This window comes from Parasteatoda tepidariorum, chromosome 5 (assembly GCF_982258835.1).
Source record: "Parasteatoda tepidariorum strain Cologne lab strain chromosome 5, Ptep-v5.0, whole genome shotgun sequence".
NCBI lineage: Eukaryota > Metazoa > Arthropoda > Arachnida > Araneae > Theridiidae > Parasteatoda > Parasteatoda tepidariorum.
In genome coordinates this window covers 26,637,893-26,663,309 of record NC_141759.1, presented here as the reverse complement: position 1 = coordinate 26,663,309, position 25,417 = coordinate 26,637,893, and the positions used below count along the sequence as shown (strand labels likewise).

At 30.6% G+C, this 25,417-nt stretch overlaps 2 protein-coding genes across 3 annotated transcripts in view; one reads left to right on the top strand and one right to left on the bottom strand.

Moving 5' to 3' along the window:
* The window catches only part of LOC107449244 (uncharacterized), a 121,996-nt gene extending 112,083 nt beyond the window's left edge, over positions 1 to 9,913 (top strand). The window contains exons 1-2 of one of the 2 annotated variants that reach the window (XM_043056091.3): positions 4,323 to 4,623; positions 8,642 to 9,913. In XM_043056091.3, coding sequence (XP_042912025.2) covers positions 4,436 to 4,623; positions 8,642 to 9,239 — 786 coding nt within the window. In that variant the 5' untranslated portion in view covers positions 4,323 to 4,435 and the 3' untranslated portion in view covers positions 9,240 to 9,913. Of the gene's footprint in view, positions 1 to 4,322; positions 4,624 to 8,641 lie in introns of those variants that run through there. The other variant, XM_087163567.1, reaches the window with a different exon arrangement.
* Positions 9,914 to 18,325: 8,412 nt separating this feature from the next.
* LOC107446773 (alpha-tocopherol transfer protein-like) overlaps positions 18,326 to 25,417 on the bottom strand; it is a 61,548-nt gene continuing 54,456 nt past the window's right edge. Inside the window, exon 5 of the mRNA XM_087163565.1 lies at positions 18,326 to 18,415. Within this exon, the coding sequence (XP_087019691.1) occupies positions 18,347 to 18,415 (69 nt within the window). The 3' untranslated portion in view covers positions 18,326 to 18,346. The remainder of the gene's footprint in view (positions 18,416 to 25,417) is intronic.

The following is a 25,417-nucleotide window of genomic DNA, read 5'->3' as shown; positions in this document are numbered from 1 at the left end:
TATTTTCTTAACATTTTTTTTTTGTTGATTTTTATGATTTTTCCCATGTGCAAATCCATTTTAGGTAAAACCATTACCAAAATTATTTACTAAATAATTTCCTTGTTAATTTATATAATTTTTCCATGTGCAAATCCATTTCGGGCAAATCCGTGGCTAAAATAATCTACTAAATTTTTTCTTTGTTAATTTTTCCATGTGCAAATCCATTTCGGGCAAATTCGTGTCAAAATTATCTATTGAAAGGGTTTTTTCCTTGATAATTTAAATAATTTTTCTATATGCTAATCCATATCGTGCAAATCCGCGGCTAAAATTGTCTGCAAAGCAGGCAATTTATGTTTCTCTTTCCTATTTTATATTTTTTCTTAAATAAACATCTATCTTCTAAACTATTTATGATCAATTTTTAAAATTATCCAGTATAATATTACCTTGCGCACATCCATTTCGGGCTCATCCTTGGTAACTAACAAATCAAAACTCAGAATAAAAAATCACTTCAGCAGTGCAGTAAGAACGACACTTTAAAACCCTCTTGTTACACTCAATTGGCGCTTTTGTTTTCATCTTTTGTTTTCATATTTTATAATCTGGCAATCTTTCTGCGAAAACATTTTTAAATCATTCTTGAAAAATATCCGTCCACGTAAGTTGAACTGATTTTGCTGCTCGCTTTATAGTCCCCCCTTTTTAATGTTTTTTCTTTTTATTTTATTTTATTATCTGTATTTACATGTTATTTTTACTTATTTGTACTTCTTGTGATTTATTTTATTTGTTGTTATTTTTAAAAATTTTTTGAGTGCTCCTCACACTATTGTATTAATATATTTAGCTTTGGCTTTATTGATACAACATCAGAAAGCACTCTGATTTACGGATATAATCGTGTGGGCTGAAGAAAAGATTATATCTTTTTTTTCCGGTTTTTTAACTGACATTAATTTTTTTTTTAATTTCTTTTTATTTATTTTTTTCAAATTAACTGTTTTTTGCTATTTTTTTACTTATTATCCCCTCCCCCCCTTTTTCATATGTCTATTATTTTTCTTTGTTTTATTCTTCGTTATGAACTTATATATATATATATATATATATATATATATTTATATATATATATATATATATATATATATATATATATATATATATATATATATATATATATATATATATATATATATATATATATATATATATATATATATATATATATATATATATATATATATATATAACATTTTTTTTTTTCTTCTTCTTCCATCAAATGTTTTTTTAATTTTATTATATTCGATTCAAGCTATAAGCAATATTTTACATCTTCGCGATTTTTGTTAACTGTTTTATTATTGTACTTTTAAACCTAAACCGCGTTTTAATTCACGCCGGTAAGTTTGATTTCCTTTTACATTTTGCTTTTATTTCATGTTTTTTTCAAAATAAGGTTTTTTGCGATATCGACACATATAAAGAATAATTTTTATCTTAGGATAATTATTCTTTATTTAGAAATATCGCATTATTTATGGCAATTAGATGTGTCTTGACAACGACTATTTGCTTATACCATTCTTCTTTCTCTACCATTTAGTTTTTTATTTTTATTTTATTCATGTTTTTCATGTTAATTTGTGTATATATATATATATATATATATATATATATATATATATATATATATACATTTGTATTTCCGTTGAAAATGACATTAGAGACAAAATACGTATAATCTTAAAGTATCGCATCATTAACTGAAATGCATACATGCCGAACAGGAAGAGATTTTCCAATCCAGCAGTATTTAGTAACCCGCTCTCCTGTTTGGCAGATTCTTAAATTAAAAACAAAAATCATAATTGTGACCAACTACAACCAAGAGAAAAATCTCCGAAAAATAAAGCTAGTAGTTAAAGGTCACTGGATTGTAAATTAGCAAGACCTAGATCTCCATAATATTTAGAGTGGTAGGGTAACAATAAAGCGTATCTTAATTTGTTTAGGTTTGCCAGCAATTAAAAACTTAGCGGTCTAGATATAGAATTAAATGCATCTTTTCTCTTAGATTTTCTTCCCCTAAAGTTTTGATAACGATTCTTGTTTTAAAACACGAAAATAATTAATTCTATTTCCTTTTGGTTTTTGGAACATGTTTGAGCATTTCGCAATGGCGCAACTTTAGTCAATTTTGTCAGAAAGAATTTTATTGTACAATAAATTAAGTACAAAAAAGTAATGGATTTGATTGCGATATATGCACGCACAGCCTGCTGTAATATTTAATTAAGACTATTCTGGCTCATCCATGTTAATTATATTTTATACTAGCTGAAAACCGTTCTTCGATCTTAAAAAAAGGCATCAATAAATCTGAAGGCATGGATAAATATCATAAAAATGTAAAGTATTGTTGCAGCTGTAATTGGCACCAAATTTACTCTAAAATACGTTGTACATAAGTAATAATATATTTGGTAAGTATCAAAACTTCACCTATTACCATAATGCCAATAGTGCCCATTACCAAAATTAACCATCATTGGTGTCAGAATAGTATGTCGATGGTATTTCGGCTTTTTACGGTACTTCGCAAAGAATAAGTACATTTTCTCCATTAGTTTTTATTTTTAGCTCATTGCATATTTTAATGTAATTTAGTATTTATAATTAAAGTTAATTAAGCATCATTGACATCAATAATATTTTTCTGATTCAACAAACGAGTAACATTTCTCCATTAATTTTGTCTCTTAGTACATTTAATTAATGTGCTTAAATTAAATATTCTTGACGTCACTAACAATATTGGTGGTTTTATAATTATTCCTCAACAAATTAATTTCATTTTTTTCAATAATTTCGTCTTTCAGCTCCAAACTTTTGTTTTCATTTCAATCACCGTAGATTTTTACTTGTTTAGATTAGTAAAATCACGTTTTAAAAGCGTAACTAAGCGTAAGGATTTAAAAGCGATTTAAAAGCGTTACATATAAGTACGGAATTTCAGACGAACTTAGGAATAGTAATTTGGTGATGTAGTTTGCTTATACTACCATGATCACATTAATCATTCAGAAAACATAACAAATGAAATTTTAGTAAGTGTAACAGGAAGCGCAAAAAACAACCTTTTTAAATCAGAGCTATAAGCTGTAAGTTATCTTTAAGAAATTAGATTATTGATAGACTCATAGATGACAGTACTAAATTTTTTCTTCTTCGATCAAATATATATTTTTTAATTTTATTTTATACGATTCAAGCTATAAGCACAACTTCAAATATTTTACTTCTTCGAGAATTTTGTTAACTGTTTAATTATTATACTTTTAAACGTAAACCGCATTTCGCTGCACGCCGGTAAGTTTGATTACTTTTTACATTTTTCTTTTATTTCATGATCTTTTGCAAAAACTAAAGCTAGTAGTGAAGAAACGATTGAAACTTGTTTTTCCCTATTGCCATCCATCACAGAACTCCAGTTAAAATAAAGTTCTATGTTCGAAATTTCGACTGATAATAAATTTCCCTAGTCAATAATACAGAGATGGAAATTGTTCCGCACACGCCTAAATAATTACAGAAAACGTACATAACTTCCAAGTAAATTACGCAAATATTTGACTATTTTTTCTTGCTTTTTTAAAGGTATTTCATGACATAATTAAGTAAAGTAGTGAATTATATAAACCTACGAATTATTTAGAAATAGTGGTGGATAAAAATCTACTAAATTGAATTTATTAAACTAAGAATCACAATTGATAAACTACCACTTTAAGATATATATTTGCTATACGGAGCAAGTTGGCATCTGATAATATAGCGATAAATTATGTTTATAGCGATCAGGGATTGATTGAAGCTTGCGTTGGCAACTCAGCAGAGATTTCATACTGATAAACATGGAAGGGAGTTGAAACGCAGTGAAACAAGATAAGAATTCCAGAACTGCATACTGTTCATACAGATCAATGAAGCAATAATGTGATTTTTTATACGTATTAATTCAAATTGAAAACCTAATAAATCTATGGGTCACGATATCGCAAATGTACTAGATTACTAGAATTTTCCTTCAGAATTATAAAGGTAATGTACTCATTTGGAATACGCGTTTTTCTTCTACTTTTTTGTGTTACCTGAAACTTTTCTTAATACCATACATGATTGTTAAGCCAAACATCACGATACAAGAAATGCGTAATTTCAAAATTGTTTGCACAGATGTATTCCAACTTCAGTAATGCTTCATCATAATTACTATTCTCCAATCAACACTCGCGATTTAGGTTGTAAAAAAATTTACTCCTTTTCATATATGAAAGCCCACAATTTTTTTTTACAATTACTGGAAAGAAATTCGTTTGTTATATATACATGATTTTGAAATATTTCACGAATATAATTTTTTATATTCTATTTCGATTTTGAAATGAAGTTGTTTTACGTCTTATTATTCACATTTTTAAGTTTACAGTTTACTAATGCTAGGCGTAAACGTAAAACGTTTATTGATATGACTTATGTATATGATAAAACTACGCTACGTTATCCAATATTCAGTAAATTCAAAATTGAAAAATTAGTTAAAGGCCCCAATAAAGATTTGGTAACAAAATGGTAAGTGCTGTCTTCAACTTTCTTACGAACTTTTTATAAACGACATATTTTTTCCCCCGTTGCATTCTTGATATGTAACCTTTTTCTTTCGGTAACCTTTTTCTTTCTTGTATTTGATGAAACTACGTTATGTTATGTAATATTTAATGAGTACAAAATCGAAAAGTGGGTCAAAGTCCCCAACGAAAATTTGGTAACAAAATGGTAAGTAGTGACTTCAACTTTCTTACGAACTTTTCATAAACGACGTAATTTTCCCCCCCATTCAAATTCTGATTTCAGATAATTCCTTCATAAAATCTTTTTAATTTTTAAAATATATGTCACAAAATGTAGTTTTGTTGCTCTTTTTAATATTATTTCATGTTATGAAAGCTTTAATAACTGTTCATATTTTGTCATGACTGGGCATTTTTCTAAGCGTTAAAACGTTGTAAATATTTATAACAAAATAACTATAAAGTAAATGAAAAGGTTTTTATCGTCCTAGAAGAAAATAATTAAAATATATCAATAAGTGTATTTTAATTACCGTTATTCTTATTAAAATAAATTAAAAAGTATTTTATATGACATTATATGTGGTTTCCCGAGGTAGAGCACTATAAGTAGTGAAATTACTGTAGTCGTTAATTTTAATATAGTTTGTAGTATTGTGTGCTACTTTTTAAAAAGAAATAATGTAGTGAGTAGAGATTCCTGAAAACTACTTTTTATGTTAATTTAGTATAGGAACAGGGTTCTAACACAGCTAATTTGATGGGCATAAATTTTCATGGTCCCGTCAATGAATGCAATTTAAAATGACCATGTGACTGAGAGTTAACAAGAATTGTCTATTTAGAGAGTTGTATATTTAATATTTAAGCTAGAGATTACGAATAATAGATCACTTTGGTCACACATTCACAGGCGAATGCATACACGTGAAATGCATATGTTATTTTAAAGGAAGGGAACAAAGTGTCGATGTACTTAATTTCTTAGAGGAAGTAAAAGTGCATTAAACACTTAACAAAATTGATAATATTTGATAATTTCCTAACATTTCTCAAATTAAATATTTGCTGTAGAGGAATCATAAAATGTTGAAGTATACAAAATGTACAAATGTTGAAGTATAAAGTTGTACAAATTGAAAAAAAAAATATTTTGGAATACAAACTGGCTCGTGTGCACATGAATAAGTATTTTATCATAGTTCCTTATTTTTAATCCAAGACAATTTTTTATTCAAAAAAATTTTGAACATGGCAGTAAATTATGCTCTCCAGCAAACTTCACTTTCCAAATGTAGTGAAGTAGATGCAACTGTAAACTAGTTGTAGTTGTGCAGTAGTTGAAGCTGTAGTTAACTACATTTGTAATAAAATAGTTGTAGCTAACTGCAATAATTATGTAGTTTTTCCGAGCACTGGACATAATAATACTTACAGTGTATACGTTTCTTGTACAAGGTATGAGAAATTAGCAATACACTACACAATTATGCACCAAACTGACGACAGCATAAATCAAACCTTTGTCAAAAATTAAATAATTTTAAATTTTATTTATTTTTTAGAGCTATTTTCTTGCTTTATCCTGTAGATTTACATTTTAAGTTTAAGAAAAGAACACTAATTTATTACCAAAAGAAGGATTGAGTAAACTCAGTTTTAAAAGTTTATGTATTTAAGTTTAACGAGACAAATTTTCAATGAATAAAATGCATCGAAATCTATTCACAAATCTTAATTAGTTACTGAATACTGGACAGATAATTTAAATTTGTCACAATTTAGCATGAAAACAATATCCTATTTCTCTCCAAAATGATTCTTTTTTATTTTTTTATTTATTTAGTTCTATAATTCCAATTACTGCAATAGGGTCCATACCTAAGAAACTCGAGAGTTGGAAAAATTCTTGTTCGATACAGGTGATTGCGCAATCCTAGATAATGATTAGGATGATAAAATAAAATAAATGCATAATGCTTTCAGAATTTTTTCTCCATCTAAGAAGTAGAAATATAATGCTGATCTAACGTTGAACTTTAAAGAACTTTGCTTCTCTTCCTTTTGTTCTAATACAATGTTCCAAATGTTTCATCATATCTTCAGCTGCTCACGATTTAGTAATGATTTTACAGCATTAGAATTGTGCTGTATTTTAAGTTAAGTTTCTTAGGAGTCACAGCCCTCCTCTTCATTTCTTTGCTTTCAAAATTGTTTTCAGTATTTTTCATTCCGTTTTTATCGTTAAATCCCGATGGAAATGAAAAATTTGACTGAAAATTGCTATTATGAAAACATTTTAATCCGCCAAACCCACCAATCGTTCCGTTCAGTGTGGAAATAACAGGTTCAAATCGAGCCGTAATCCTTGATGTATTTTTCGTCCCTTAATCCATAATCCTTGATTATTTATCCTTGATGTACTTTCTCTAATTTGCTCTATCTGTTCTTCTATTTGACAAAGGGATATAAACCATAATTGAGCAAGCAAGCCTGCTAATGTATGTAACGCCAATTTAATTTTAATGTTTCATATAAAATTAACAAGATTTTTTATAAATGTGAAGTGATTGCTATAAATTAATCCTTTCTCTATATAAATACATTAAATCCCGCTAAAGTTCATCACTTGTAAGCAAAACTTTGATAGTCCTCTTAATATCTTTGACATTCAGAGTAAAATTGATAAAACTGATCAAACAACCAGTTTTACCGGTTTTTGTGGGTGGGGTAGTAATGGTTCAACTTATTTAATTCATCACTACTTAATTCAATACGAAAATTATATTGTTACGTAATTGTATAAATTGGATATGTTAAAAATGTTGGATATGTTAAAGAAAAATAAGTTTGTCAAACTGGCTATGTTCACATGTAAACTAATGCTTTTTATTTTTTTCCATCACATGTCTGCACGATTGCATATATGACTCGTCCGTTCCGAAGAGATTTATCCAGTGATCAGCTAATAAAAAGGGGATTTAATTTATTTTGCATGTCAGCCAAGAATGCCAATTGTTTCATTTTCTGCAAAAGAGATAGAGAAATGCAAACAAAACTCGCCGAATTATTGTGAATTTCGCCCTCTCTTTAAAAGACTCTTCACAAGATAATTGCAACAATTCTTATTTTATTAGATTTTATAGGCTCTGGTGGAAAAATGTTTAAATTTACTAAACCAAAATTTTTTATTCCCCTGAAGAGCAAGATTGCTTACAAAGCAAGACAAGTTGGCATCTCTGTCTTGTTATTTGACAGCTGTTGAATATACAGGGATGGTTTACTTAACATACCCTACGGAATTTCCGTAGTTTCAGAAATCTTCTTTTCAGACGGTAGCAAAATTAATGTCTTAATATTTAAAAAAAATTAATTTTAGCGTAACTTGTCCACTATTACTTATAAAAGTGCAGGCGATAAGGCTAGATTCTTAAGTTCTGATAAAAGTTTTATGAGAGATCCATTTGCTTTAAAAATTTCTACTTTGGTTCGCTACCACTAGAAAGAATTATTTTCAAAATCCTCATAAGTTGGAGGGTATGACTTAACAAATTTGCTTTTATCATAAATTTTCTATAATGCCATGGTGGATCCGTGGATAGAGCTCTCGCCTCCCAATGAGGCTCCCCTAGTGATGAGGTTTGAACCCTAGCGATGGCTGGTCGATAAGAATTCTGAATTTCGGTTTGCTCCGAGCACACTGCGAAAATAAAATATCCTCAGTGGTAGACGGATAATGAGTTTTAGAGGCCCCTTGCCGTCATGATAAACACGGGAGGTTTTCGTGGTTTACCTCTCTACGTAAAACAAATGCTGGTAAAATTCAATCAAAAAGTTCTCGACAATAGCAAATTTCTTCCCATATTTGATTCTGGAGTCCCTTTTGCCTTCTGAATTGGGTCAAATTCACAAGGCTTCGAAGTTGAAATATTGATAGTCGAAAGCTCAAAACTGGATCGGCTATTCAATGACAGTTATAAAAAAATGCTTATCATATAACTTTATTATTATTATTTTAGGCTTCAATATGAGGATTTCTCAACTTCTACGCACACTGGTACGCACATGGATGCTCCGGCACATTTTGTCAAAGGAGAAATTACTGTTGATGAGATACCAGCCCGTTCCTTCTTCGGGAAAGCAGCTGTTATCGACATAACTAGAAAAGCATCACTTAGTCCTGATGCTGTAGCTACCGTTGAGGATGTCATGAACTGGGAACGCACAACACAGAGGTGTTTGAATGGGACTATAGTTTTATTGAACTCTGGTTGGGGCCACAAATGGAACGACCGTGATGCTTTTCTCGGCTCCTCAAGTGATGACACCTCAACATTGCATTTTCCAGGATTCTCACCAGAAGCTTGTAAGTGGATGACCGAGTACAGAAGCATCAAAGGAGTAGGCGTTGATACCGCTTCCATTGATCCAGGTACAACCAAAATTTCACCTTGCCACGGTTATGTACTAAGGCATAGATTGTTTGCTTTAGAAAATGTAGCCAATATTGATAAACTTCCTATTTCAGGTGCTACACTTTATGTATTTCCAATGAAAATTGGTAAAGGTAGTGGGGCACCAACTCGAATAGTAGCATCAGTGCGTATGAAAAATTGATGAACGCGAGCTGTTTCGATATGAATAACAAAAAAAGACGGTTCGAAAATTATGAAGCGAAATAAAGTTGCACAATAAAGAATTAAATATTTGTAGTCTAACTAAACTGGAACCAAAAGAAACTAAACAAAGGAATTGAAGAGATTTGTAAAAGACTTTTTGAAAACAGAATGGAGGATCTGGCCTAAACCGATCCTTCAACAGTATTCTCTGGATGCCCCGAAATGGGGGCGGGACAGGGTAAAGTCGAACTCTAGTCTATGGTCTAACTAATAATGGTGCGAAAAATTGGATATACGACGGAACCTCTCGGGAGCGACCACTCTCTGTTCCACAGTAAAATTCTCATTAATGGAGGTTGGTCGCTCTTAGGGGTTACCTCCATTGAGTTCAAAATATTATCGAATGTACTTGATTTTTGCAAGTGATTTTTATTCTGCTCAGTGTCATTTCCTTGGCGCGGAAATGCCACAGGCGTAATAAAAGCCGGATCGATGTACAAAACTCTGCGTCAATAAAAATTATCTATACTGATATAAATATGTGTTAAAAAATTTATCAATTATGAATAAGAGAACTATTTTAAATCAATAAACAATTATGTTTGTTTGTCTTAGCTGTCATTTTAGTTTATATCATAAATATTATTTCACTTTAATAAAAAAATGAGAAGGGGTTTGTTTGTCTGACATGTTAAGTTTTTTCTATGCTAATTTTTTTTCTCATTTAACTTTCACCTCTAAAATTAAATCTTCGATAATATCGTCCTTAGTGCACTCTGACCGCAACATAAGGTTGTCAATCTCTTTCGTCAAAAGGAGCTCTCTAAATAAGAGTCACTCACAAATATTTACATTACATTTGAATCTACTTATTTATTTAGTTAATAATTTTTTAACGATTTTTTTACTGCTTCCTTATTCGAATTTTGCTGGTAGCTAGGAGAGATATGTCTTGATGGTCTATGGAAAAAATACCAAGTCTATGGAAAAAATCCCATACTTTCCAAATAGAGGAGGTCACTACGCTTGGACGTTTCACCGCGATTTTATAAATAATTTGAAAATTCAAACCAACTTTTCTATTTCTTTTAGTTGCGAGGATCAAAACAGTGTAAAAATCACAAATTGAAAAAAATATCCAAAATAATCTAATTAAAAATTAAAAGTTATTGTCTCATTTTGTTAAAAATCTAATATTAAGGAAGAATATTAAATACGCTTTTAACTTTCATTTTACAATGAAATTTGTCATTTATGCATTTGATTTTAACCATGTTTTTCCTGTTACTGACTAAAAATAATTCTCTACTGCAATTTTTTTATTTCCTAAATATAAATTTCCGATATTTTTGAGTAGAAATCTAAACAATTAAATTGAATATGGAAGGAAGAAAATGTACAAAACATCAGAAAGAACTCTATGACTAAAACAAAATCTTGTTCTTAGTTTCCATAAGAACAGAGAATCAACTGTGGAATGTGTTATTGATATGCAAATAGTTTTTATATTAATGCAAAGCAGTTAAGAAGAGTTTAAAAAAAAATTAAGAAAATCTACAAGCTTAAAAAAAGCTACAGTTGCCGTGTAAACTTTCAAAATAAAGAGACCAGCTTTATCATTAGGATTTTAAAACTTTAAAGAGGTTGATTGAAAAAGAAATCACGTATTTTAAGGGATTGAAACTATCACAATCCTAGTGGTTTATAATAGTACCAAAAGTAGGCAATGCAGTTTAAATCACATCCCCTATTAAAGTGTTAAATAAATTGCAGGGTTTTCCCAGAAAACAGAAGTAATCATTTTAAATCAAATAAGCCTTTGTAGTATGTCAAAACCTCTCACACAAAACTCCTTTTTTCAAAGGTTTTGTATGACTTCATTAAAGAAATCTACAATGAAAAATGTAACTTGTCTTAACAAACCCAAAAATATTTTTAAAATATAATTAACTTCAAGTAATTAAAAAATATGCTTATAAAATAGCAGTGACTTAAACCATAGCTAATTTGTCAAAATGCAAGGGGTTTAAACCTACACTGTAAAGGATTTATTTTATCTCCATCATGCTATACTTTTATTATTACTATAATTTTCTGACGTACTATAGTTTTCAAATTTCAAATGGAGTTTTGTCTCTGATGATAGTTAGACATGTTTATATCTCGTTCAGACTTAATAAGTTTGCAACTTATAAGTATTGATTTAAAATTTACTTTTCGACAATTATTTGACGTTAAAGTTAAATGGGAAAAAATAATTAAAAAAACACAAGCCTAAAATTGTAAATTGTGGAGTATATCAACTTTTCAGAACAATTCTATCACTAACCGAAGTCAATTGAACATTTTTTGTTGTACTTGATCTTACCTAATTTGGTAGCAATTTGGTAATCTGAAATTGTTTTTTTCCAAAGGCTGTATATATATATATATATATATATATATATATATATATATATATATATATATATATATATATATATATATATATATATATATATATATATATATATATATATATATATATATATATATATATATATATATATATATATTAAAAAGTCGAAAAACAAAAAAATGAAAAAATATAATCGCTTCATAAGATCACACGATTATATCCGTAAAAAGAAGTGCTTTCCATTATTTTATCACTATAGTCAAAGCAAAATATATCAAAACAATAGTGTGAGGAGCACTAAAAATGAAAATTCAAACAAAATAGAACACATTAAGTAAAAATTATATCGTGTAAAAAAACAGAACAAAACAATATCTATTAATTGAGTAGCGAATTCAAATGAACTTACATGCACGGAAAACTCTTAAGAATGATTTAAAATATTTTCATAATACCAGATAATAAAATATGAAAACAAAAGCGCAAATAGAGCTAAAAAATCGGGAGATTTTATTTTATGGCTTGTTCTTACTGCAGTACTGAAGCACGTTTGATTTGTTAGTTACCAAGGATTGGTCCAAATATGGATGTGAGCAAGGTAATAATATTATACTGTATAATTTAAAGAACTTTATAATTAAAAAGGTTGATATTTAATAATTCAATTTTTATGTTTTTATAAAATTGACTTTTATTTAAAAAAGAGAGAGGGGGAAACGTGATTTGCCCGTTTTGCAGAGGATTTTACCCATGGATTTGTCCGAATAAGATTTGCACATAGTAAAATTAAAAATTAAAAAAGAAACTTTTCGTAAATTTATTAATAATCACATTCAATTAACTCAATGATTTTAGATAGAATTTAATTACTTTCATTGGGTATGGTTTGATTTTTTTTTTCCAATTTGAAAGAGTTCGTTTATTTGCTTTTTGGATAAGTAACCATAACTACATAATATTTTAATTCAATCCACTTGATTAAAAATGGTATTTAAATAGTTGTTTTCATAAACATTATAATAAGCTTATTTATATTAAAATCAAAGTCATTTATTTTATCGTATAAATCAACAAAGCAGTTATTTTCTTCTTTTTAACCAGCCCAATCCAAAAAATTAAAATTAATACTATCATCATGATCACGAAGCAACATTAACTCCTCGGGATAAATATTATTCAATGAAATTGTTCAATCTTGAAAATTAATGATAGTTAAATCATCAATAAATCTAATCACAATCGGGGAAAAATATATTTGTAACATAAGCGTTAAATATATATTTCTCTTAAAAAATACACTGCTGGACAATTGCTAAGGACGGATCGCAAATTACAATGTAGCATAACATTAAGCGCGACATGAGGCCCAGTAAGATAAAATATAGTTGCCACACTGTTCAGACATTAGAATAAAGAATATTCATTGTTCTGGAAAGTACAAAAACTATGAAACATCTGAAAAAATAAAAAATGTTCATTTGATACTGCGTACGGAAAAATGAAACAATGCGTCTAAATGTCAGCAGGAAGAGTATAGGTATCATATCACTTGGATATCACTTGAGGAAAGGTATCAGTACGGGATATACCCACCGTGGAGTGTAATGCAACATTCTACATGTCATATCATACTTTGCACAACATTATCCAGCAGCTGTTGAGGCAATTTATTCCATTCCTCAGTCAGTGCACGGATGAAGGTGTTCTTGGTTGTCGGAGGATAGTTTCGACCAGCAAGTTGCCTCCCCAAAGCATCCCAAACATTTTCAATGGGGTTTAGATCTGGAGAACGTGATGGCCATACGGAGAGTTGAATACCCTCGCTGTCTAGACAATCCTGAACAGCGAGTGTTCGATGACATGTTGGACAACACCACGGAAAAGACGAACATGAGGAAGTAGAACTTCATCAATCTATCGTTGGCCCGCCGCAGTCACATTATCAACCATATGTAGGCGCGTGCGGCCATTGATCATGATACCGGCCCACACCATGACACTGCATGTCGGATATCGGTCCCTTTCCTGGATATTTTCTGGACGATAACCAGTACCATTCTCGCGCCAGATCAGTTGGCATTTACAATCCGATGACAGACTGAACCTACTCTCATCTGAGAATAGTACGCATGCCCAGTCCTGTTCAGTCCAATTGTGACGCTCACGACCCCATTGCAAACGGGCAGTACGGTGCTGTCTGGTCAATGGGACACACACAACAGGTCTGCGGGCGTATAGTCCTCCTCACCTCAAACGTCAGGCAACAGTTTTTTGGGAGATCTGTTTTCCTGTGGCAGCAAGAAACTGATTTGCCACCTTCTGAGCTGTAGTGCGTCTGTTCCTTTTTGCTGATAGGACGATGTATCTGTCTTCTACAGCCGTCGTACTTCTAACACGACCTCCCTCGTGCCGCCTACTACACATTCCAGTAGTTTTAAATGATTTCCACAGCCGTGAAATAACGCTGTGAGCGATGTCGAACTCCCAGGCAACATCTGTTATTTTTCGCCCTTCTTCGATCTTTCCAATAATTCGGCCACGCTCAAAATCATCTAAGTGATATCGGGAAGACATGCCAAAAATTTCAAGTTCGTCAACTAAATCTTTCCTGTAAAACTTTGACTTGAAACAACAACTCTCCACACGCGTCAAAACCTTTAAAGCTCTTATCAGCGCTATCACGTGATGAACAGACGTGGAAAAAAAATTTGCATACACATACCTCTTCTTACTACAAGTATATCCCGCACTTATTCTAATTTTCAGCATTTTGCTTCCTTTCATTTTGTGGTTGCTATGGATGATAGTGTTATCCGTCCTTAGCAATTGTCCAGCAGTGTATTATAATTCTTTAGTCGACGTGTGCTGAATCCACCGAATCTGAAGCATGTCAAGGAATAAGAGATGCAAGAGTAAGTATAAGTATCACTTGATGGTTGGTTGGTGTCGTATCCTCTATTGCAGTGTTTCCCAAAGTGTGGTACGCGTACCCCCAGGGGTACGGGAACAGTTAAACAGGGGTACGCGTTCTTAAGCGAAATATCTTGCAACAATAGAACATTTCAAAAAGTTTTATTTAAAAGCAAAGCGCCATGAAAACTTATGAGTACGTATTTTTCTATTGGCTATTTTTTGCTGAGTTAACATTTAATAATTATTGATGACGACAACCAGTTGTGATTTTTAACTTCTGTGAAAAAAAAAAATTTTTATCATAGCAAAAATAATATCCTTCTCACTGATGCAAATAACTTTATTAACAAAACTTTGTACCAAAAAAGAAAGAAAAAAAAACATATTTTCAAAAAAATACATTCATTTCTCATTAGTGGTACACAGCATTGCGAAAAATTTAGCAAGGGTACACAAAAGTCATAAGTTTGGGAAACACTGCTCTATTGAATCATATTTCATGGTGTGCTTGAATAGTTTTTGTTATTTCTATGGCATTAAAAGAATACAAGAGGTGAAGGCCTGCAGCGACTGCAGGGCAGTTAAAAACATGATATGGTGTCAGTTCCACATTAAGACAGTTGCCACAGTTTTGATATTTTCTAGTCTTATCTGTAGAAATTTTCATGTTTTTATGATGTTTTGTTCTTAGTCTGATGAGAGTAGTGGCAGTCTTCCTATCGATGTCAAGATTAGTTATTTGATCATGGGCTTTGATTTTTAAAGGGGTGAATAGTCTTGACTTTGCAAAAGCATTTGCATCTGCTAACGTGGTTGGGATTGAATTTTGATTTAGATCTCTGGCATTTTTAGCCAAGGAATCAGCTATTTCATTGAACTTTAGGTTCACATGGGCGGGAATCCACTGCAAGAAGCAATTTTTCGGGAGACGCTGAAGTTGTCCAAGTTGTTCTATGATATTCAGGACAAGGCTTGAGGTACCTTTGCTGAGGGCCTGTAAGGCAGACCTGCAGTCGTTGAAGATGGTGATACCACTAAGCTGCTCCGAAGGTTCAAGATTGATGTACGTTTCGATAGCCGTAGAAATGGCTATCAATTCTGCCGTGAAATTAGATGCGATTTTTCCAGCACCAGTTGCGAACTCTCGTTTTTGATCATCAGGTAGGAGCAGTACCACTCCCGCACCTCCGTTGGTGAAAGTGGAGTCAGAAGATCCATCGTATCACTTGATGTTATTATAAATTAATATTTTGTACGATCTTTAGACATAGTATTTAGTTATCCAGCAATCACTGAAGAATTAATTAAATTATGGTTCTTAAAGTTTAGTGCAGAGTGCTATTTAATATCAAATAAAATTTAGACAACATTTTACAATTTTAAAAAATTTTTTTTAAATATTCAAATAAAAAAAAATTAAATTTTTTTCGAACTATTATTGACTCATTGACATTAAATACATTGGGAATGGGTTATAAATACTTTATAAACTACAATAGCTACTTCATATAAGTATTGTGACAATAATTCTGCTTATAGATTCCAGAAACGGAATAGTGGCTAATTTGTAAAGAAAACATTTTTACATGTAAGGCGCCGATAGCAAGCAACCTTGCAGCAAATGTTTTTTATTTCTTTTTTGAGTGATTTACTAAGGTTGATTCGTTTAACGTTATTCTTACACAGTAAAAATACTTGAATGATAATTTTATTTTTTTCAAAAGATAGAACATGGACACGCACGAATTTGTTTTAAGAAATATCTTTATAAGCTTTTATTGTAAAAAGTGTCTTTTTTTTTTCCTTTTCCTTTATATGCTAAAAAAAAATTTAATGATGACGTGTTATGTTTTTGCATCCAATTTCGATATGAAAAGGCTATTTATACAAGCTTCATGCGCGTTAACTAGTTTAGTGTAATTTAAAATTGTTGAATCATTTACAAACTTTATTGAGTCATTAGAAATGGATACTCAAATTCCACGAAACTTTCTCTATTTTTGACGAAAACCTTTTTTTGGTATATGCTCTGCATAAACATTCCGTCAAAATGACAAAATAACAATCGATATTTCTTCGAAGAAGCGAATTTCGCCAATAGCAAAGAAATATTTGTCATTCTACTTTTTAACCGAAACAATATTTGGAGTGCCAAATGCTTTCCAAATAATCACTTTATCTAGGGCTCAATATTCCTTGATCAATGTCGCCTTAACAACAAAACAAAGATAGATAAAACAGAGAGATTGATTCCCCCCCCCCATGCCCGAGGCGGGATCTTTCTGGTTGGTGGACAATTCATCTTTCATCAACGCTTTATTTTCAATTGTCTTGTCTTCACGCTAGTTTTATCATTCTAGTAAGCAATCTCCCTCAATACCCTGCAATGCGATTTCGAGTTGAGGAAACATTTTCGTCATTTTTCGTCCGCTTCGTCACAAATCACGTGATTTCGCGACAGCATGATTCTCAAAATTAACGATTTTTAGCTCATGGATTGCTGAATGATCAAATAATATCTGAAAATGAGGGATTTTGTGACAAATGTTACTGCTATATTAAAATCAAACCTTCAATGCTCTCTGGGGATATTTTAAGATGAAAGAGTCATAATCCTTCCTTGTATTTTTAAAGTGTGACGTTTGTCTATTCCAGTGTTTCCCAAAGTATGGTACGTGCACCCCCAGGGGTACGGGAATAGTTTAGTGGGGGTACGCGTTCTTATGCGAATTATGTTGCAACGAGGGAAAATTTCAAAATGTTTTATTTAAAAACAATGCTAGCCATAAAAATTTACGATTACGTATTTTTCTATTGGCTATTTTTTGCAGAGTTAACTGTTAATAATTAGTGGTGTCAACAGCCAGTTGTGATTTTTAACTTTTGTGCAATTTTTTCATAATAAAAAATACATTAATTTTTTTAATTAGGGGTACACAGCGTCACGAAAAATTTAGAAAGCGTACACAAAAGTCATAAGGTTGGGAAACACTGGTCTATTCTATCATTTCGAAAAAAATATCCATTATTTCGAATGATTAACTGTTTTAAATTGATTGCCATCATTAACTAATTACTATATTAATTAATTACAAGAAAAATTAAATTTTTATGCTTATGAAATGAATTGCGGTTTCCTAATTTGAATATACTAGAATAAATGCTACATAAAAGTGTTAAAATAAGTAATGTCGAGATATGTTGTTGTAGAGACAATAAATTTTCATTATAATATTTACGTTGTCGTGTTGGCATATGTATTCAAACAGTATTATAGACTTGTTATTTCCGTCAAAGAATTATTTAAAATACAAAAAAAATTAATATAATATTTTACTTCAGATGTTTGTTTTCTTTAGTTAATTTTTAAATATGTTTTTTCTTATTATAGGGCTGCGCTACAGAATTATTAAACAGAATTCATGCTGAAGGAAAATGCTGAAGAATCAAATGATAACATCGACCTAAAATATTCTTCGATTATGCTAATCTAGAACTTCTACCATTTAAAAATTTGCTAACTAATTATTTTCGAAAAAATAAAAAGTAACCTTAACAAGTTCAAAAAGTTAATTTTTCTTTAATTCTTTATGCGTTTCGTCTATAACAGAATTTCTTTTCCTTCTTCTTTTTTTTATTTTTACAAAATTTTTGATTTAGGAATGTTAACAAACATTGAAATAAGGGTGTAAGTATCCCCAACAGTTGCATATAAACAAAAAATATTAAAACTGATTTTTTTAAATTAATACTGATATACTTTTTTTTACCATTCAGTACTATACTTATAGCTTTTAGCCTTTAGGCCGATCCAGAGTTAATTTTTCTGCATCGGTCTTCAAATCAGCTGAAGACACTAGATTCTAAAAAGGAGTAGAAAAAATTATTCATAAATAAAGAATTATCAAAATTGAAAGACATGTTATCAAAAAGATATGCTATTTTTGAACTTCTAAAATGAAATATATATATATATATATATATATATATATATATATATATATATATATATATATATATATATATATATATATATATATATATATATATATATATATATATATATATATATATATATATGTATATATCAGCTTTTTTTCCTCCTCCAAAAGTAACCATTTATGATAATTCAAAGCAAGATGACCGATAATTCAGGCCAAAATCCCGACTTTGCCGAAATTCTTTCATTATTGGATATTTCATCGGTGATGAGATTTAAACGGATTTAAATGTTATCTGAATCTCGTTTCGCGATCCCAGACCCGACTCGGCAAATCTTGTAGTGAAATGTGTTTTTAAATTTAGTTTTTTTTTCTCCTCCAGGAGTAACCATTTATGATAATTCAAAGCAAGATGACCGATAATTCAGGCCAAAATCCCGACTTTGCCGAAATTCTTTCATTATCGGATATTTCATCGGTGATGAGATTTAAACGGATTTAAATGTTATCTGAATCTCGTTTCGCGATCCCAGACCCGACTCGGCAAATCTTGTAGTGAAATGTGTTTTTAAATTTAGTTTTTTTTCTCCTCCAGGAGTAACCATTTATGATAATTCAAAGCAAGATGACCGACATTACAAGCCAAAATCTCGAAAACCATTTCTCTTGTATTATTATTTCAACGACTCATTCTTAAATTTAAAAAAATTTTAGTGAACTTAATTTTTAGTTAGCTAATAATGTATCATAAAATTCAGATATTAACTCTTTATTAGATATTTAAGAAATTTTTTTTAAACAAGTGATGAACTTGCATGATTTTTTTTAAAGAGTTATAAATTTTATATGAAATAATCGTGCCGGTAATGCAACCTATTTTTTTTCTTTTTCTTTCAAAATATTAGGGAAAAATTACAAATAGGAGTACCTATTTAATAGGATACTTTATTATTTAAAATATCTTATTTAAATTGTTAAATTCTGTTTAAATAACACAAATTATTAAATAATTTATATTTTCAATTAGTAAAAGCTATTTTTCTATTATGAAGAATTTTACGAACTCCAAAGGACTCCAAAAAAGGAAAGAAAAAAACATTTAATTTGTTAACTATCCTTCAGTTCATAACTTTTAAAATTCTATGATGATTGGATTGTTATTTGAGTTAAAATTTTTTTAACCTAAAACAAAGTGTTCAGGGACCAATTCATATCTTTAGAACAATCAATCATGACAACAAAATTTGATATTCTCTATGGAAAATAGTTAACATATATGTGATCCTCAATTCACCTTTATAAAATTTTCAATCGAATCGACACTTCAATCATTTCACACAATTTGTGGATGGTTACCGAGTTCAAAGTATTAAATGTTGCAATTTTGGATTCATTAATTATTTCAATAAAAATATAATGAAAATAAAGAAATTCTAGGATTCCGAATATTCACGGAAAAGTGGCAATTCTGTTTGATCAAGCTGCTACGGGCACTATGAAGAGGCGCAAAAAAAGGATGGTACTGCGACTCCGATCTTGTGAAGCAGCAGACAAAACCCCGGATATTTCTGTCAACTTGAAAAATCGACGGTGTTTTAAAAGTGGTTAGCTAGAAATGCCCTAAGCTATATTTTCTCTTACTCTTTCTAAGAATAAAGACAATATCTTTGTCCATGTCGTTAAGAATGAGAAGGAAGGGTCTCAATGCACGCACATGCAGCTGCGGTAGCAATTACTTCACTGACCTGTCTTTAACTGTCTTGTACGGGTACTTAGTTATTCAAAGCGTATTTTATAAATTCATATTATCTATATATATAAAAGTGAATGTGTGTATGTCTGTCTGTCTGTCCTCTATAGACTCCTAAACCATCCGACAGAAAGCTATGAAACTTGGCATACAGATAGTTCAAAGCACGAGGAAGGTTTCTGTCGACATTAGAACATTCTGCGATAAACCGTTCCAGCGATATCAGTGAAAGTCGAAATGGAATTTTCTGATTGGTTAAAAGCTAGCCATTGTTTTAAATTTTGCTATAAACGATTCAATTTTCAAATATCTTGAAAATAACAACAGTGATATTTTCTATCTTATAACTCTATTCATTTAGAAAAGTAAATTAAAGTAAATTGCATATACTTTAATTTTCAATTCGCGCGTTTCTTTATGTCAGGTGAGCACAAGCAAGTAAAATCAACGAGAATAGATTTCTTAATTGTTGGTCGTATTCGCGATCGCAACGCTCGAGTACGCCGTCTAGCGGGAGCCTGTAAATATCGGACATTAATTTATCACGTTTTCATTTAGTTTCATCAAAGTCATTGACTGAATCAGACGCCATTTTTTAGCAGCAAATAAGAAACAAAATTTCCCTAAGGAAAAGGCCGAAGAACTTGAAAAAAATCTCCAAAATATTAGTAAATCTTTCAGGAACAGAACACGCCAAACATTTGAAGAAAAATTCCTCAATAATTTTTTATTTCTATTATCAACAAACTTGCAACTGATGACTTCCGATTTCGGATACTGTTACAGATGTGTGTATTAAGGTAAAATGCATTTCTTCTGTCTTCAGTTCATTACGAATTAAAGTGAAGTCAACATTGCTTTCGTCATTCCAGTGAATAAATATGAATTCAGAACATACAGAATTGTAATAGTTATAGCATATTCTTCTTCGTTATAGAATAGTATATATTTCTGTATCCATATAATTCGGAAAACAACAATAAAAAATTATCCAAGTTACTTGAAATAGTGCCATTTGTGCTGATTCTTAATTAATTTAAATCGTTTTCTTGGTAAGTTTTTTTTAATTTTGAAAGAATAAGTTCAACTAGAATTCAGCTATTCTGTTTTTAGCTACATATTCAAATTCATACCAATTATAAAATTTTGCTGTGTAGTATGTTATCTAAAAGTAATGAAGGTATAAACTATATCTATTATTTGAGAATAAAGTTTTCAAACAAGGAACTTATCATTTTGGAATTCTCCGGGAATCATAAATCAGGTAAGTGCAATGATTTTTACAATAAAAAATTTGCTTGTAAATATTTTTATTTTCATTTGATGATGGTTCTCTACAGAATGGTTTTTTACGTCTGATTAAGAACTATAAGAATAATAAAAAAAGAAACAATATGAAAGTTTTTATTTCAATGTTAAGAATTCTTAAAATCGTTTTTTTTATCCTAAGAATTCTTTATTTTCCGTTTTTTAGTTTATAATTTTTTGATAAAAATTGTTCTCAAAATACTTTTGAAAAATTAAATGGTATAACATTATGTGTTTATGTATACTTCTTGTATATTCCAATGTTTGAAATAATATGATTCAGAAAAGTATGGAATAAAAATTCGGTACTTACGTATTAACGCCACCGCCGCTACAGATTTGGCGGTTTTTAAGTGCCGCCAATCTACACTTAAAATTTTTGCGACAATTCATAAAATAAAACACTTTATTTAAAATCAAAATAGTTAATCGGATTTCGGTGGAAAATGAGCCGATATAGAGTTTAGCATAGATTCAAAACAATCATATCGCCATATGAACTCTGATGAATAAGATTCCAAATGAAATAACATTTCCAAAACGTACGTTTACCAAGATAAAGTTTTATGTTGTGGGAATTGGTACATTTTCGTTTTTTCGGTAAAATATTTCCCTCCTGAAAAAATAAAATTGCATCTTGTTTTGTTTTTGGCAAATCCCAAAGACGAATATTCATAGCACTAAAAATGGCGACAAAAAAGAATTGTTTTTTTTTTTTTTTTTTTTTTTGTTTCGTCAGCATTCTTTATTTTACGTTTCTTAGTTTCTAAATAATGATTTTTATTGAAACTTGAAATTTTTTGATAAAAATTGTTGTCAAAAAACGTTGTTTACAAAATTAAATTTCATAAAATTATGAGGCTTATGTATACTTTTTGTTCATTTTAATTTTTGATGATTGATATGATGACTAATATGATTCTTAAAACTATAGAATGTAAAGTTTAAATGGGCCTTTCATGTTATATCATTAAATTTAGTAATACTATTTCTCGGGCATTAGGTTTTAACTCTTTTAAGAATATACATATTTTTTTCTATTAATGTACAAATATTTTTCCGATGTGTTTTGGATGTTCCTTCTCTAATAAAAAGAAATACCATTTTGTTTTCGGTTGTACAAGAAAGAAGATCAAGCATTTTTCTTTTTTAAATTTAATAAGCCACATTAAAGAAATAACGTTGCAATGCTACACGCTACATTAACGCCGTCTCCAGAGTAACTGAATGACGGTTCATATAGAAATCGCAGGTATGCGTCTCATACAACAACGCCCCCTATAGTTCGTTGCGATCGCGAATCACGGATTCAGTACTGTGAAAACTGTTTAATAAATATAAAGACAAAAGCAAATGTCATTCAAATTGCACGTTTTCAGAAATATGTATATTTAGTACGTAATTTTAGGTTAGCACAATTAAATATAGTTTTCGAAGATTCCAGTGCTGTGACAGTTGTCATTTGAAAACTATTAGTTTGTTTGTTTATTTATGCAAAGTTTTCGAATTCATCCATTTTATTTCTTTCATTTATAAAATTGATTTTTGTTCTAAATCTTATAATTTTCATATTTCTTATTCATCTCATTTTTATTGCTCTTTTTATTATTTAAAATATGTATGTGATATTTCGATTTAGCAAATTTGCGACCACTGTCAACTTTTACATTTCTTTTTCTTTGTCAGAAAGAATATTTGCAAAAATATGCCGCCTAAGCAAATCGCTCTTAGTCGGTCGACATCTCAAGCGCGCAAAAAGAGAACTACCCGTGTTTCAGAAACATCGGAGCAACGGGAAAAAGACTTGAAACTAATCGAGAACAGAATGATTTTGCCCGTTCCTTAGAAACGTCTGAGCAACAGGAAAGAAGACTGTCAACAAATCAACTACGAACTACACAAGCCCGTTCGTCGGAAACATCAGAGCAACGGGAAGCAAGAATGAGAACCGACCGAGAACGCATTTCGCTATTCAGACGCTGCCAATACTCTGATTTGAATTTCAGTACATTTCACTATGATCCGACAACAAACTATAGTCTTCCCCCAAGTGTCATCATCGGAGAAATATATCAATTATGTATGTTTTGTAATGCTCTCAAATTTAAAAATGAAACAGCTGAAATTTGCTGTTCTAGAGGCATACTGAAACTACAAGATTTTACGTCGCCTGCCGAGACATTATCAACCTTCGTATCAGGTCAAACAAACCAATCGAAACATTTTTTGGCGCATATACGCCGGTACAATTCGTGTTTCTAAATTACTTTATTCGGTGCTACACGTATCGTGAAAGAGAATTACATCCCAGCATTCAAAGTGCAAGGCCAAATTTATCATCTTGCAGGATCACTTCTTTCAATGCCTAACGCAGATCATAAATTTCTACAAATTTATTTCATGGATAACACAAATGATCAAGTCAATCAACGTTGTCAGGTAAACAATGGCACTAAACGAAAAATTGTTACCGTATTACAAAAAATTTTCGATCAACATAATCAGTTAATTAGGCTGTTCACAATTGCCCTTAACTAAATGTCATTCGATATTTACAAAGTTGTTATTAGAGCTGAAAAAACACCTGTAGGCCACCACAAAGAAAAATACAATGCGCCAACATTGGATGAAGTGGCTATTGTTATAGTTGACGAAGAATTTACCTCCCGCGATACAGTTCTTCATCGCAGAAATCGTGACGTTCAAAGAGTTCTCAGAAACTTATCGATCATATGATGCATTGCAATATCCTATTTTATTTTGGTGAGGAGAGGAGGGATATTATTTTAACATAAAATTAAGAAGTCCGCAAACAGCCGAGAAAACCAATAAGAAAGCAAGTGCAATAAGTTTTTATGCATATAGATTAATGATTGCCAAAACGCTGATAATCATATTTTATAATGTCGACAATTGGGTATAATATAGCCTACGTCACAGGTTGTGTTGTTCCTACTAAATTTAACCCATGAACGGCATTTTCTGCGAGCCTAACTTCAAGCCATAAATAAACAAACGAAGTGTTCGATCGTTTAAATAGCTGCTCGTCAGATTTTATTGCATTATAAAGAAAAGTTATTGAAACTAAATACAACTAAATAAACAACAACAACTAAAACAAATAACAACAACTACTAATAACAATAACTAAATAAACAACAACTAAATTCCATTCGTTTATCATTGCGTCATATGTTGTTCCTACTAAATCGAAGTAGTTGTGTTTTTTTCATATTATACCCAATTAGTTCATCAATACATTGTCGATATGTATGCGAAAATTTAAACTGAACGCCTACTGTATATTAAATTAAATCAAACCAAATTAGCTTCAGAAGAATACATTCATTTACGGGATGCAATAATTAATGATGGTAACGATAATCCTAATGATGTGGGAAAAATGATTATATCGCCGACTACATTTGCAGGGAGTCCAACTTGGGCTCCCTGCAAATGTAGTATTCATACATGTCTGAGTATTCATACATGTGCCTTGGACTCCAAGGCACATGTATGAATACTCACAGGATGCAATGACATATGTTCTCGCATATGGGCTCCTAGATTTATTTATTACATTTACGTGCAATTCTGCTTGGGTTGAAATTAGAGATCTTTTGTTACCAGGACAATCATCATCGGATCGTCATGATATTACAGCACGTGTGTTCAAACAAAAATGATAATCTTTACTTGATTTCATTGTGAAGCGTCATGTTCTTAGAGAGACACGGTGTTGGGTGTACTCTATTGTTGGGTATAAAAAGAGGATTGCCACAGGCACACATTCTGATTTGGCTTTTTGAAAAAAAAAACCACCATGCCAAACTGATCAGATATCAGCAGAAATTCTTGATGTCACC